Source organism: Trematosphaeria pertusa (genome assembly GCF_010094035.1).
Source record: "Trematosphaeria pertusa strain CBS 122368 unplaced genomic scaffold BU26scaffold_1, whole genome shotgun sequence".
Taxonomy (NCBI): Eukaryota; Fungi; Ascomycota; class Dothideomycetes; order Pleosporales; family Trematosphaeriaceae; genus Trematosphaeria; species Trematosphaeria pertusa.
This window is the reverse complement of record NW_022987212.1, coordinates 1,996,783-2,009,961: the sequence shown is the minus strand read 5'-3', so window position 1 is coordinate 2,009,961 and position 13,179 is coordinate 1,996,783. Positions and strand designations below refer to the sequence as shown.

Sequence of the window (13,179 nt, the reverse complement as noted above, 5' to 3'; positions counted from 1 at the left end):
GGGATATAAATGTGCGCGCAAGAGGTATCTCCGCAAAAGGGACACCGCAATAGTAAAGGATGATAGTCGTACATGCAGATCGTATGTAGGTGTCGTCCAAACGGGGCAGTCTTGCTGCTTATTGGGTTTCGGGGCTGTTCTCGTCTCCAGAGTCGCCAGGAGGTGGTATCTTCTTCACCGTCCCGTTGCTTCCGCTGCGTGCGGACCTTCTGCGAACCGAGACTTCTTTGCGGAGTCTGGACCGTGCCAGTTCCGCATTCGAGATGGACTCGCTCCTTGGCGCAGGCTTCTTCTTCTTCCCCATGACAAGGAAATCGTCATCGGAATCTTCGTCATCGTCCTCAGTTTCAACAGCGTGGTCACCGTCGTAACCCGCAGGGTCATCGGTTGGGGCGTCGAACTGATTGATGTAGAGTGAATCGGCAGATGCTGCGCCTGCTCCTCTAGAGAATGAATTCATAGAGACGCACTCGTCCGGCGCCATGGATGAGTTGGCAGAGGCTACCGAGGGGATGGAAGGGTTGGAAGTAGATTGCGACATGAAGGTAAAGTGATCTTCAGACGAGCTGGAGTTGACGGTCCTTGTCTGTGGTGGATGGATGATTGGGTAGCTGATGGGACTGGTATTATGGGAGGAAGCGTGTTGTTGATTCAAGAAATCCTCAACCTTCTGTCGCTGGTAGAATGTTTCATCGTCAGGGCTCGGAGGACAGGCTGTCTGGCTGAGGGACGATGGAGGTCGTTGAAATGTCGCTGAATGGGGTCTCTCGCGACCAAGGTTCTCTTCTATCACCCTGCGACGAACGAATTCATCTTTGGCTCTGCTAAACCTCTCATCTGAAGTGTCACGGGCAAGCGGGGCATGTGCAACGGTAGACATGGCCAGGGTCGACCCGGCTTCAAGTTCGTGGCTTCGAGCTGCCCAGCTCCGCTGCAAGCGAGACGAAATGGATGAAACCGAGGATTGTCGGGAGCATCCTCTATCCATCGAGCCTGGAGAGCGGGAATCAGAGAAGTTGGGGGACGGACCACAGGCAACAGTCGGCGACAATTCCTTTAAGAGATCCGGTTGGTCCACATGTCCAGAAGCAACAGCCGTGCTTATCGCCAGACTTGGCCCGCTGTGCGCATCAGAATCCGTCCCCACCAGCCTGTCAATGGACTTTGCTCGCGCGTGCTCCCTTGGAGGCATTAACATCCTTTCGTCACTGGTCCGATTTCTGACGACATGACGAGGAAGCCCGCCAAAGATGCCGCTAAGATTGGAGCCGCCTGGCGTGTCGAGAACGGTTGGAGTGCCCGGGAGTCCTGGCGGGATATTTGGGGATGGCGGTCGACCTCTGCTGGATGGCTCAGACGGTCGAATGGTTCGTATCGACCCAGTCGTTGACGCCGTTGTGTTCGCGCGTCCTAGTGTAGGTGGCCTACCGGCGAGTGCCAAAGACGACGGGCGCTCATGAGCTTCTGTGTTGTGGGCAGGTGAAGCGTTGCGGGCATTCGGGCTTTCGAAATATCTTTGCCGGTCACTCGCTTCCGGACTAGCAGTCTGACTTTGGGAGAGCGGATGTTCGGGTTCTCGCGATCTGCTCAACGCCTCGTAGATGGTCATGCCTGGACCTAAACTAGGTCGCCGGCCATCCTGGCTGATCGTGCTGCTAGACGAATGCGCACTCCCGACCGTATGTGGATCCTGGCCGCTCGCCGAGCTCAGGCCACGTTTCCTGGACGCCTGGCGTGTGAGGCTCCTAGCCATGTCCCCGATTTTGCGGACTCCAAATCGAACACGATCCAGGAAGGTAGTGAACGGAACAACAGCATCGTCGATATCAGCCTTCGAAATCTCGATCTTCCTTCCATGAGAAGATTTGTCGGGATCGGTACGTTCGACCCAAGCAGTGAGGTCCTCAATACCCTGGGTAAGCCAAGGGTGCCGCTTAATGTCCTGGACAGATATCCGGTAACGTGGATCTTTGACGAACAATCTACGAAGAAGATCCTGCAAGTCCTCACTAACTTCTTCATATTCGAGATCGTGTGGAGCTCTCCGACTAGTCGTCATCGGGTGATACAACCGCCCATGCGAGCTCGGCCGGGAATTCGAGTTCTCTGCAACAGGCTTCAACCTGTACTTGGGGATGTAGGGTTCCGCATCCGTAATGACCTTCATGAGGCGGAACTGATTGGGGTCATGGAACGGCACACGCCCGTAGATGAGACAGTACAGGGTTACACCGAGGGCCCAGATATCAATTTGGGGACCTATCCGAATAGCGTCGACATCTGGGTCGGTATGGCATAGCTCCGGAGCATAAAAGGCTGGAGTGCCCACGGTCTTAGCCAGCTCGATCGCCTCGTCAGCATCGTGCATGTCTGACTCGGATTGGTCGCCGTTGCTGTCGTCGGCAGCTGGACGCCCGAGGTAAGATACCCCAAAGTCGGATATCTTGATTCGATGTTCTGCCGTCACGAGCAGATTGGCGGGCTTAATGTCTCGGTGAATGACACCCTGATAATGAAGATACTCCAATCCAAGCACTGTATCCCGGAATGCCTCCCGCGCTGCCTGAATCGTCATCAAGGGAACGTATCGGAAATGCTCTGGAACCTCTTCCTCTCCATCAGTGAAGTGAGAAGAGCTACTGCCGGCCAGACTTGGGGTCCGTCCACGGAAGGTTTCGGTGTCATAGGCTCCGTACATGGTCCCTTCGAGACCGGTGGAGAGGGTTGGGTCTTCCCCTTTGGTGCTGGCTGTGGGGGTGCTTGAGCGAATCGCGGTTTCCATGTGCGTGCCCTGATTGCTAGTGGAACCGTGATGTTCTGCATAGTGGAGCCGACTTTCAGGCCTGTCTTCCAATGCTCGAGAGCTCCGTTCGTTCTCTGAAAAATCTTCCTCGGAATCACCTCCAAGCTCGAAACTCCAAGACTCGAGGTCGTCCGGGAGCTGTCGGCGCTGACGCAACGCCTTTGCCCGCCGGCGTTGTTGGCGTTCGAGCTTCTGGTGAGCGAGTCTGATGATCTTCTCGTCCTCCAGAGCTGCGCTTTCGTTGTCGAAAATGCCTTCAGACTCCCGCTGGTATCGACGCCATTCTACCATACACACCTCTTTTGCACCTTCCGTCCGCCACTTTACTTCACCATTCTTTACGTGCTCTAGGATAATATATACCTTCTTCTTAGAGGGGTCATCAATGACTTCGAGCAGACTGACGATGTTCGCATGCCGGGCTTTCTTCAGAATGGCGATTTCTCGCTTGATCTTGTCTTCGTGGCTTGTGTTCTTCCCCAGGCGGCGGCGTTTCGAGTATCTGTCGACTATCTTGATAGCGACAGTGGCACCGTCCTCTAGGTTGCGCCCTAGCTTGACCTTCCCATGCACACCGCGGCCTAGCTCGCCAATGACCTCGTAGTGGTTGACTAGCTTCCGCCCGGAAACAGGATCAACATCGACGTCAGCGACATGCGTCTCCTTTGGCGGCTGCCTGTGGGTGTGGTGCAGCCAGGGCCCGGAGTACAGGTTGTCTTCGGACTGCTGGGTGTGACGAAGAGGAGGAGTGGCGGGACTAAAGAGGCCAGGGCTGCTGGCAGGAGAGTTGCCCACGGTGCGTGAACCAGACTCCATGATGTTGTGGTGGTGCTCGTTTGCATGACTGAAATTCGAGATATTGGAGACGGAGTGACCGTGAGTCGGATGGGAGCTTCGTGTACGTAGGATTGGCGGACCATGTGAGTTCGGGTATTGTTGCGACTGTAGGGCGGCATAGGACTGGTTGGGATAGACCGGACCATCCCGCTGCCTCGAATATAAAAACGTGTGGAAGGGCTCTACGGAGGTTGGACGCACGGTCGAGGCGCTAGCCGTGGAGGCGCTGGAAAGATCTCGCTGATACACGGGGCGGTCGACATGTTCTGCAAGGCCCGATGAGAGTTCTGTTATGGGCTCTACCGAGCGAAGGTGCGGGCCATCGAGGGCAGCGGTCGTCGTCGGCGAGGGCTCAGTGGAGGGGTTCGATCGCGCGATCTGGGAGGTGTAGACCCGCCGCGGCTGCGGAGAGAAGTAGCTGGGCTCAGAGCCGTGGACGTGGAGCCGCTGTAGAGCCTCGTTGACAGTATCGGGGACGGAGGGCGCCTCTGAGCGCGGCGTGCTGTCGAAGTCGTCCTCTGCTGGCGTCGCTGGATCCACGGACCCCGCATCATGCTCTGCGGCGAGCGCGGGACCGTGGTTCGCGATCTGCGAAGGCGCGGTATCATGGGCCGGCTGTGTCTGCGCCTCGTCGAAATTCATGTAGCACACGGCGGACGCTGGTGAGCTTCGCTGCGGCTGTTCCATGCTCGGTTCCACGGGCGCCGCCATGCCCGCGTTGGGGTCACCCACGACGCCCGCGAGTTCAGCGTCTTGCAAATTGACGTTCATTCAAAGCCGTCAGGCGCCCGTTCGCACCAACGTCACCTCGCACGTCAGCCCGATAGTGCGAACATGTCAAAGCTGCGGGGCGTCGTCGTTCGGTCGTGTTCAGTCAGGAAGGCGGGCGACGCGGTATCATGCTGCGCGGAGCAGCACTCGGAGGCAGGGCGGAAACAATGGCGCAGTCGTACACGGCGGAGCGGGCGGGAGGCTGCAATACGGTCGTCGGCTTCGGGGGCGCTGCGAGAGTGGTACGGCGGGGGGTGTCTGAGAGGGAGGGCGATGTGGGTGTGCAGCGAGTTTCAACGGGCGATCAATGGGTTGAGACGACGATCGACACGGAAGCCAGGACCCAAGGGCACTAAGGCTGCTAACCAAGTGGGCGATGTCAGCTCGTTGCCGTTCCTGGCAGTGATGGGCGCGGCTTATTTTTACCCTACAATTGCTGGCGAGGGCGATATATGACGATTGCTGGAGGGGCCAGGGACGGTTAGCGGGCGAAGGCGAGCCGGCGGGCAGCGTCAGATATGAGGTGACAGGGCTGGCGGCCGAACTTAAGACTGGGGGCAGGGAGAGGGCAGACAAAGAACACAGGCAGCGGACAAGGCAGGGAGGCGCGCTCAACGCAGCCGGCAGGCACGGGACGAAGCTGTTGAGGGCGCGCAGCAGAATTCGGGGCCTTTTTTTCATTCGGAGAGGTGCTTGGGGATCTGCCTCTGTCTGTCCGTGCAGGCGAACGGGGGCCCGAGCGCACTATCTCCGCGACGCCATCGCCTGAGTTGCACAGCATCGGCCATGCCGGATGCGGCTAGCGCGCGGCCGCGGTGGGTCCGGGCGCGCTCGTCATTGGCCGCGCGCGCGCCGCCGCCGTCCTGCGCCTTCCCACAGGGCTCGTCAACGAACTCAACAAGTTTGCGCTGGCCGCCGTGTGGCGTCGGCGGAGAGGGTGGTGCGAGCAGCGCATGCTCCTGCATCGAGCTGAGCGGGACGACGATTTCTTCGCTGCAGCAACAGCATGACCGCAGGCGCGGTGGTGGGTGGGTGCGGCCGTCTCGTGTGATTGCTTCGCGCACCAGCCGAGCGATTGATTGCTTAGGCGCTGCTGGACGAACGCTACTGTATTGCCCAGGTGTGTCCGCCGTCGTGACGGTGACGTCCCAGCGGCCATGGCCTGATGCGGACGGCGTGCAATGGTTCTGCCGGCGCCGCACGGATCCCCGATTATTCCACAGCCGCGATAAGAGACTCTCTTCTGCATGATGATGCTGCCCTTGCTCCAGGGCTCGCAGCAGGTCCAGCCGGCGCTTCCCCAGAGCGCGAACCATGGGCGCCCAGCTACAGTAACTTTCTGCTCTATCCACGCGCATCGAGTTTAGCTTCAAATTCTTCCCCAGATCTTCGTCGGTTTTGCTTCTTCGTTCCCGCCCTGCTGCACCCAAAAAGTCCCTCATCGCCCAAGATCCGCCGAGCCCGTGCACACCTCCCACCCCTCCAACGCCTCCATCGACGGGCGCCGTGGTCCAGCAAGCAGCCATCACCCATCGCCGCCAGCCAGTTTGCACGGCCATCGCAACCAGCTCCGCGGCGCTCTAGCCCGGCCTTGGGTGCGGCACACCCGACTCGAGCCGGCAGCGTCACCACCGCGATACGAGCGGGGTCGCCTCACCGTCGACCGGTCGAGCCAGAGCCAGGCGCTGTCCGCGGCGCGGCTTTGGGCACAAGCGACGTGAGAAATGGGCCCAGCACCACGAGCATCGTGAAATACCTCTTCGGGTTAAGTCCACGGCCTCACCCAAGAAGCCGTGCCTGGCCGGAGCGTTGTGTGGCGGCCGCATTCGCCATCAAAGCGTCGTCGTGCAGCGCTCCCCTGCTCTTTCGTGCATCGTGCCCTCGCGCCCCGAGCACACAGACGCGGCCTGTGACGTTCCAGCCCGCCCGACGCTGCTCCTCCATCGTCACCACCTGCAGTCAATTCAGACCATTCCATTACCGCCCTCGCCCGCCGCCGTCTCGTGCCCGACTGCAGCGCCGTCGTTTGATTGCTCAATGCCCGCCAGCGACTCCCAGAGGGCCACGATTCCCCGCCGGACTGGCGCCCACCCGCGATCCCGATCCTTCAACAGCTATCGTGACTCCACGCTAGCCGTCCTCGCGCTGCTGCTGCCGTTGCGCATCGTGAATGCATTGACCCTACGCACATTCTTCCAGCCCGACGAGTTCTTCCAATCGCTCGAGCCAGCATGGCAGCTAGCCGTTGGCCGGCGCAGCAACGCCTGTATCACATGGGTAAATTTTCCTTCTGCTTCACTCCATGCACATGTCGTCCCACGTCTCGTTTGGCATCTTCCATCCTCGCACGCTGTCGGCTGTTGTCTCACCATGCGCCTAGGAGTGGAGAACGCAGCTGCGGTCGTCCCTGCATCCAGCGGTATTTGCAGCAGGCTATCGAGTGGCGGTAAAACTCGCCGACATCTGCAGCTTAAGTTTATCTGATCGAGCCGAACTCCTCCTTGCTTCGCCGAAAGTTACCCAGGCGCTATTTGCAGCGCTGCTTGACTACTACACCTGGAGGTTTGCAGAAAAAGCATACGGCCGCGGCAGTCGCACAGCGTTGACTACTGTACGCAACCTGTCATTCCAATTTTCCATCGTCAATTTCTAATATTGGAGTCTGCATCACTGTAGCTCGCGCTGTCCATATGCAGCCCGTGGCAGTGGTTTTGCTCGACCCGTACCTTGTCCAATTGCCTGGAGACCTCCATTACGGTGATCGCTGTCTACAACTGGCCTTGGCACTGGCCGGGGCCCGCAAGAGATAGGGAACTTCGGCACCAGGGCAAGCAAAATGTGGACCAGGACATCCTCGGCTCTGTTTCCCAGTAAGTGTAAATATGGAACTTCCCATCCTCTTCCACCTTCATTGGCTTTAGTGCCGAATTAGGTTCATCTTGTGCTGCAGGCTTCGTCTGTCTCTTCTGTTGGCAGCATGCGCCTGCATTCTGCGGCCAACCAATGCCCTCATCTGGCTCTGCTTATCGCTTCCGACCTTGTGGCACGCCTCGATTCGACAGCGATTCGTGCTTGTCCGTGAAATTTTTTTCTGCGGGTAAGTGCTGCATCCGCCTGCCGCAACCTACGTCGCCCTGGCGCGACATTCTCGTTGCAAAGTTTCCTCGCCCAGTAACCGCTGGTAGATGATTGACATTTGCTAGCTCTACCATCCTCCTCTGCTCAGTTCTATTCGACAAGCTCTACTACCAAGTTTGGACGTTCCCGCCGCTGCGGTTCCTTTACTTTAACATAGCCCAATCTCTGGCCGTTTTCTACGGCAGGAACCGAACAGATTACTACCTGACGGAAGGGCTACCTCTACTGCTCACGACAGCGTTGCCCTTCGCCGCTACTGGACTCTGGCAGGCGCTGTCACGGACTGCAACACACCCTGCGGAGCATATCGGACCACAAAGGATATTACCACGTCTTGCATGGACATGCCTCATCGTGACCCTAGTATTAAGCCTGATCTCCCACAAGGAAGTCCGCTTCCTGTATCCCATCCTCCCATTCCTCCACATTCTCTCCGCAGGCCCCCTCTCGTCCTTCTTTCCTTCCCAGGCCCCAATATCGCGCAAGGCGATCCTCACGTTACTTCTCGTCATTAACGTGCTCATTGCCGGGTATGCGTCGCAGATACATCAGCGCGGGGTAATCGACGTGTTGTCCTACCTGCGGCATAAACATGAAGCACACAACAGCCTATCATCCCAGACTCGCACCGGTTTTTCCAATCAGAGGAATATAGCCAATACGACCGTCGCCTTCCTCATGCCCTGCCACAGCACGCCCTGGCGCTCTCATCTTGTCTACCCGGAGATCGACGCCTGGGCCCTCACCTGCGAGCCCCCACTCGACATTCCGCTTTCGGAGCGCGATGCATATCTCGACGAGGCAGACCACTTTTACATTGAGCCTGGCCCTGTGGGCTGGCTGAAAGACAATATGGAGGATGTTCAGACTGTCAGCGCGAGTGGATCGCGGTCGGGCCGTCACTGGGCACGCCACGACCCAAAGTACAAACGAGCATATAGAAGACCTTGGCCGCAGAACTTGGTGTTCTTTGAGCAGCTGGAGCCAACAATGAAGAAGTTTTTAGCGGGCAGTGAGTATCGGGAGTGTTGGCGAGGGTTTAATAGCCACTTCCATGATGATTGGAGGCGGAAGGGTGACGTGATCGTTTGGTGTATGGACTGAGTGGAGCCGATGGACTGATGGCAGTGACGGTACATCCCGGAGAGCACAATACGTAGATGCACGCAAGATGTGGGTACCTCCTCTCTAACGGGTCCCGTAATCTCGTTTGGGTATTTAGATGTAGTGCTGGAGCCTGGAATGATGGATGCTACAGGACCCACACCCGCGTCGCAAACAAAAAAAAGAGCTAGGACCAGCATATAACAGAACGCTGTGCTCCTTAGTAGCAATCAAGCTCCACGTCCGATGGCGGACCCATTGCTCAACTTTGACTGGTACCCCATTGCCACGATCATCTCCTCTGGAAGCGCTCGCTTGCCTTCTACCAGCGCAGTCGAAAGGTTGTCATTCATTATTCTGTTGCTTGTCACTGCGATGCTGTTCCTCTGGCTAGACGCCTTGGAATGAGACAGCGAATCTTGGCAAAGGGGATAGCAATGGCTGCCTCCCTGGCTGTAGCAATTGTGCACTTATAGACTCCGTCCAGGGTAAGAGGCGCTCGCGGGAACTCTTTCTTAGGCATTGTACGTGAACAGTAAGACGCTATGAGCGCTGCGATGTTGTAAGATCGATAAGCTATGCTGAATAGCTTCAATTATGTATCGCGAAGAAGGTTATCGAGGCTGAGATGCGCACTCTAGCTTTAGATCTATCGCGTAAAACGTAACCAGGCAGTGTCCGCGCAAAAGATACAAATTAGAGCAAGACCTTCGACGCAACGCCGAGCAGCCATGCCGCATCCGCCCATCCTCCACCTTCTTCACCGGGTGCAGGTTTGGGATCTGAAGATGCAGCATCCTCCTCCGTATCGGTGGCCTTCTTGTCATGCGAATGCACAGCCGACGCTGCGATAATGGCTTCACGCTCCAGCTTCCTCCTCTTCGCCTCGACTTCTCGGCGCAGCTTCAGCTCTTCCTTGGTCATGTTCTCAGGCCGGGGTGCATCGTCCTCATCCTCATCTTCTGATGAGGAATCCTCGCCGTCTTCGTCGACGCTGAACAGAGTCCAACCAATTAGTCTGTCCATCCAACCACCAAGGCCGAAACCTCGTTCTCGTGCCAATCGCGCGATTTCCTCTTCGTCGCCGTCGCTCTCTCCATCGCCTTCTACAAAATCTGGCTCGACGGGTGTTTCTTCGAACACGCTATCGTCCGTCTCCAAGCTATGTCGGCTGCTAGGGGGTTTGGGCCCCGCGGACATCATCAAATCAATTTTGCTTCCTACTCTTGAGCCTCTCCGGCTGTTGCGCGCGCTCGCTACACGGCTTCCGACGCGGCTATTAACCCGGCTGCCGGGTCTCGAATAACGCGGAGTGAACATGTTGTACTCGGCATCAGCTAGGTGTTCGCCCGACAGCAACGCCATGTGCCGTTTATCATGAGAAGGATGCTCCTCAAACTCATCCATCTGGTTGACCAAGCTGGTGGAACTCTCTCTCCTCACAAGCCAGCCCTGTCCCTTGGAATCCCGTGTCTCGCCGGCAATTGCCAGTCCAGCTCGGTGGAACCATTCGTCTGTCGTCTCGCTCGTATGATGTCGAACAAGAGGCGTGTGGACTGGCAAAGGCGCAGTGCCCTTCCGCCTGTGATGCCTGCCCGGTGTTTCATCCGCGAAACTCACACCGGGCAGCAGGGTATTGGTGCTCTTTGCCTTCGGTATCTCGCCGGCGTCCCTCAAAGGGACATCGGGGTTGAGGAAGTAGCCTTCATACGCGTAGCCCTTGTTATGACGTCTACCATTGCGCGAGCTACTGCGGCTCTGGCTCAGGCTCAATATTCCAGGAGTGGTGGGTGCAGACTTCTGAGCGATGTATGAGGTGCGCGGGGTGCGAGCGTGGTCTTCGGACGGGGAAGGCGGTGTCGAGGCATCGAGGGGGTATTTGGAGCTGAGCGGGGCTAGCGAGAGATTGGGAAGGTTTGGGTAGGAACGACGCCCCGAGCGGGAGGAGGAGCGTGGAGAATCCATTGCGGTTATGGTGGAGTTGCCCTCGGGGAGTGAGGGCAGGTGAGCTTAAGAGGATGAGGCAGAGGACGGGGTGGTGAGATAGTCTCGATGCCCGAGGTCCGTCGAACTTTCAGATGCGCGCACGGACTCTGGGGACGGGAGCGCCAGTGCGGGATAGGCATAGCGGGGAGATGTGTCACATGCGAGAGGCTGGCGACACCACTCCATCAAAAGAAGTAATTCACAACATCACAAAAAATTCGATTTGATGGTCTCTGAAGGCGAATTGCTCGGGGGCACATTATGACGAAAGCTCGGCGCTCCTCGGACTTGGCTCTGCAGGGAGCGGAGTTCTCAACAGCCCTGGAGCACGATGGGAAAAGCCGGCTCAGTCTAACATTACGGGCTAGCCAGCATCGCTACCACGCGACGTGGAGTGATGGCCTGCTCGGCGTACCGCTTCTCGAACGTTTCCAAAATGCCCCTCGCTAAGGCAATAATACAACAACAGGTTTTGTTTTGCGATTCAAGACTCACGGGCATGCGGCTCTTACGATCCACCGCACAAAGCAAATCCCACGCGTCCCTGCGCATAAGTGGGCCAATTATATGCTGAACTTTGGAAAGTGACGTACGCGGGGAATTCGGGTGGCTTCACTGCCCGGAAACAAGGGTGACTAAGCTGCATGAGCTACTGATTTTCAAGTTCCTTGTGCCTCACCGACCGGACCAACGAATCCCACGACAACGGGCGTTCCAATTTCATCACCTTCTAAGCCTCGCGTAACCTTGCCTAACGCCGAAGCTCGCTTCCGCCGTTCCGCCAGCTTTCACACCACACCTCTGACGACCTGCAAACACCGTCCTCCACACAAAATACCACCCCGGTCGACAATGAAGCTCGCCATCTGCCTGTCTCAATACCACCCAACGCAATGTGTACTTTAGACGGGCTGTAACCGCGAAGTATGTCCCGAACTTTCCTCCCTCGCAATTTCCTTGCTGGCCAAAAGGTCCTATTTCACGATTTGGGCTTTCACAGGCGCCGCTTGCCCTCCCACGCCACGATGCATAGTCTAAATTCAACGGCCACGGTTATAGCTAACCTACCAACCAGGCTTTGCTCCGCCGCCTGCTGGGTGCTTCCCGGCGCCCTCAACCTTCAAATCCTCGCTCTCCACGCTTCATCCCACACGCTCGCCTTCTTCCTACCCATCTCCGCAGCCTCCGACTCAAGCTTCCGTGCCCCGGAAGCCACGGAGTCTATAGAGTCAACCCAAGTACCTCCACGCGCCGTTTCCACGTTACCACTTACACAATCGCACCGCTCCGGACCGCTCCACAACATGTCTATCTCAAATGGCCAGCCAGAGGCGACCGAAGGACAACAGCAGGCTGCCCGGGGCGGCTTGTTTGCGAACATCAAAAGCTATATCACATCTCTCGGACTTGATGCAAGCCATTTGCTCACGCAGCACGCCGCAAACCACCATCACGAAGATGTGCCGGCCGACGTGGTTAAGGAACCGGAAGGTTTGTGTTCCCCAGTCCCTCCCCGCTCTCCCTTACTTTCATAGCGGTTTCTACCGCCCTTCTATATATCTCCCCGACAATTTCAAAATCTAATCAGTTTCGACAGCCGTCCTATCCGCAGCTGTAACCGCCGAGTCACTGCGCACCTCGATTCCTGTACCAGATTCGAACGCTCCGGGGCGACTCCGCTCGTTGTTTCCGCCTGCCAACTATGGCGCTGTTGTGCCCGGAAACGTGTATCGTAGTAGTTACCCGCAGGGGAAGAACTACGAGTTTTTGAAGAGCCTGAAGCTGAAGACCATCATGTCTGAAGCCCATTCACGCTGAGTTCTCAGCGCATCGATCAATATATTGCCAATGCTGACGCTGATTCAGAACCCTCGTGCCTGAGGAGATCTCGCCCGAGTATCGCGAGTTTATGAGGTCAGCCGGCATTCAGCACTTCCAAGTGCACATCAACGCCAACAAGGGCGGAGTCAGGGTGCAGAGCTGCGATATGTCCAGGGCGCTGAACGTTGTCTTGGACCGCTCCAATCACCCAATTCTGATACACTGCAACAAGGGCAAGGTGAGTAGCGCATTTCCGAGGAATTTCAACTGGCAAGCCACTAACGGCAATTCAGCACCGCACCGGATGTGTCGTAGGCCTGTTGAGGAGAATACAGGGTAAGCACTAGCGTACGGAATCTCTCTTCTAAAATGTGCCCTGACGATCTTAGGATACGACATCGAGTTGATCCGCGAAGAATACCACACTTACGCGGATCCCAAAGCACGATTCCTGGATGAGGTATTCTTCGAGCACTTCGACTTGAACACAGTCATGTGGCTCGCTCGTCAGGAAAACTGGGCTCTTCCCAGTTCAGAGCTCGCCCCACCATCCCCTCCACCTTCTCCGGTCTCCGCTCTCAGTGTCGCAAGACCGCGGGCTTAAAACCGCTTCCGCGCTTCATCATTTCTACGGCGTTACGGAAGATGTTGCATAGACTTAAGAGGATCGGGCAAAACTTAGTCTTGCATAGCAAAGGCGTCCCGGGGGAAAGGGCTTC

General features: G+C 57.2%; 5 protein-coding genes across 5 annotated transcripts; 2 read left to right on the top strand and 3 right to left on the bottom strand.

Moving 5' to 3' along the window:
* Window positions 1-118: 118 nt before the first annotated feature.
* On the bottom strand, window positions 119-4,282 carry BU26DRAFT_413664 (kinase-like protein; the record flags this gene model as incomplete). Its single annotated transcript, XM_033823027.1, has 1 exon — window positions 119-4,282. The coding sequence occupies one exon, from the start codon at window positions 4,280-4,282 to the stop codon at window positions 119-121; it is 4,164 nt and encodes a 1,387-aa protein (XP_033691272.1).
* An 806-nt stretch (window positions 4,283-5,088) lies between these two features.
* BU26DRAFT_557733 (uncharacterized protein) lies at window positions 5,089-5,970 on the bottom strand (the record flags this gene model as incomplete). The annotated part of the gene is made up of 1 exon (XM_033832493.1): window positions 5,089-5,970. The coding sequence occupies one exon, from the start codon at window positions 5,968-5,970 to the stop codon at window positions 5,089-5,091; it is 882 nt and encodes a 293-aa protein (XP_033691271.1).
* A 478-nt stretch (window positions 5,971-6,448) lies between these two features.
* On the top strand, window positions 6,449-8,653 carry BU26DRAFT_412989 (glycosyltransferase family 22 protein; the record flags this gene model as incomplete). The annotated part of the gene is made up of 5 exons (XM_033823001.1): window positions 6,449-6,688; window positions 6,792-7,022; window positions 7,088-7,281; window positions 7,362-7,508; window positions 7,615-8,653. 5 exons carry the CDS (start codon window positions 6,449-6,451, stop codon window positions 8,651-8,653), a joined length of 1,851 nt encoding a protein of 616 aa, XP_033691270.1.
* Window positions 8,654-9,205: 552 nt separating this feature from the next.
* Window positions 9,206-10,880, bottom strand: BU26DRAFT_17934 (uncharacterized protein). Its single transcript, XM_033820371.1, has one exon. It carries the CDS (start codon window positions 10,616-10,618, stop codon window positions 9,350-9,352), a length of 1,269 nt encoding a protein of 422 aa, XP_033691269.1. The 5' UTR covers window positions 10,619-10,880; the 3' UTR covers window positions 9,206-9,349.
* Window positions 10,881-11,943: 1,063 nt separating this feature from the next.
* On the top strand, window positions 11,944-13,064 carry BU26DRAFT_412784 (tyrosine-protein phosphatase SIW14; the record flags this gene model as incomplete). Its single annotated transcript, XM_033822987.1, has 5 exons — window positions 11,944-12,130; window positions 12,237-12,435; window positions 12,506-12,698; window positions 12,754-12,796; window positions 12,850-13,064. 5 exons carry the CDS (start codon window positions 11,944-11,946, stop codon window positions 13,062-13,064), a joined length of 837 nt encoding a protein of 278 aa, XP_033691268.1.
* Window positions 13,065-13,179: the final 115 nt, after the last annotated feature.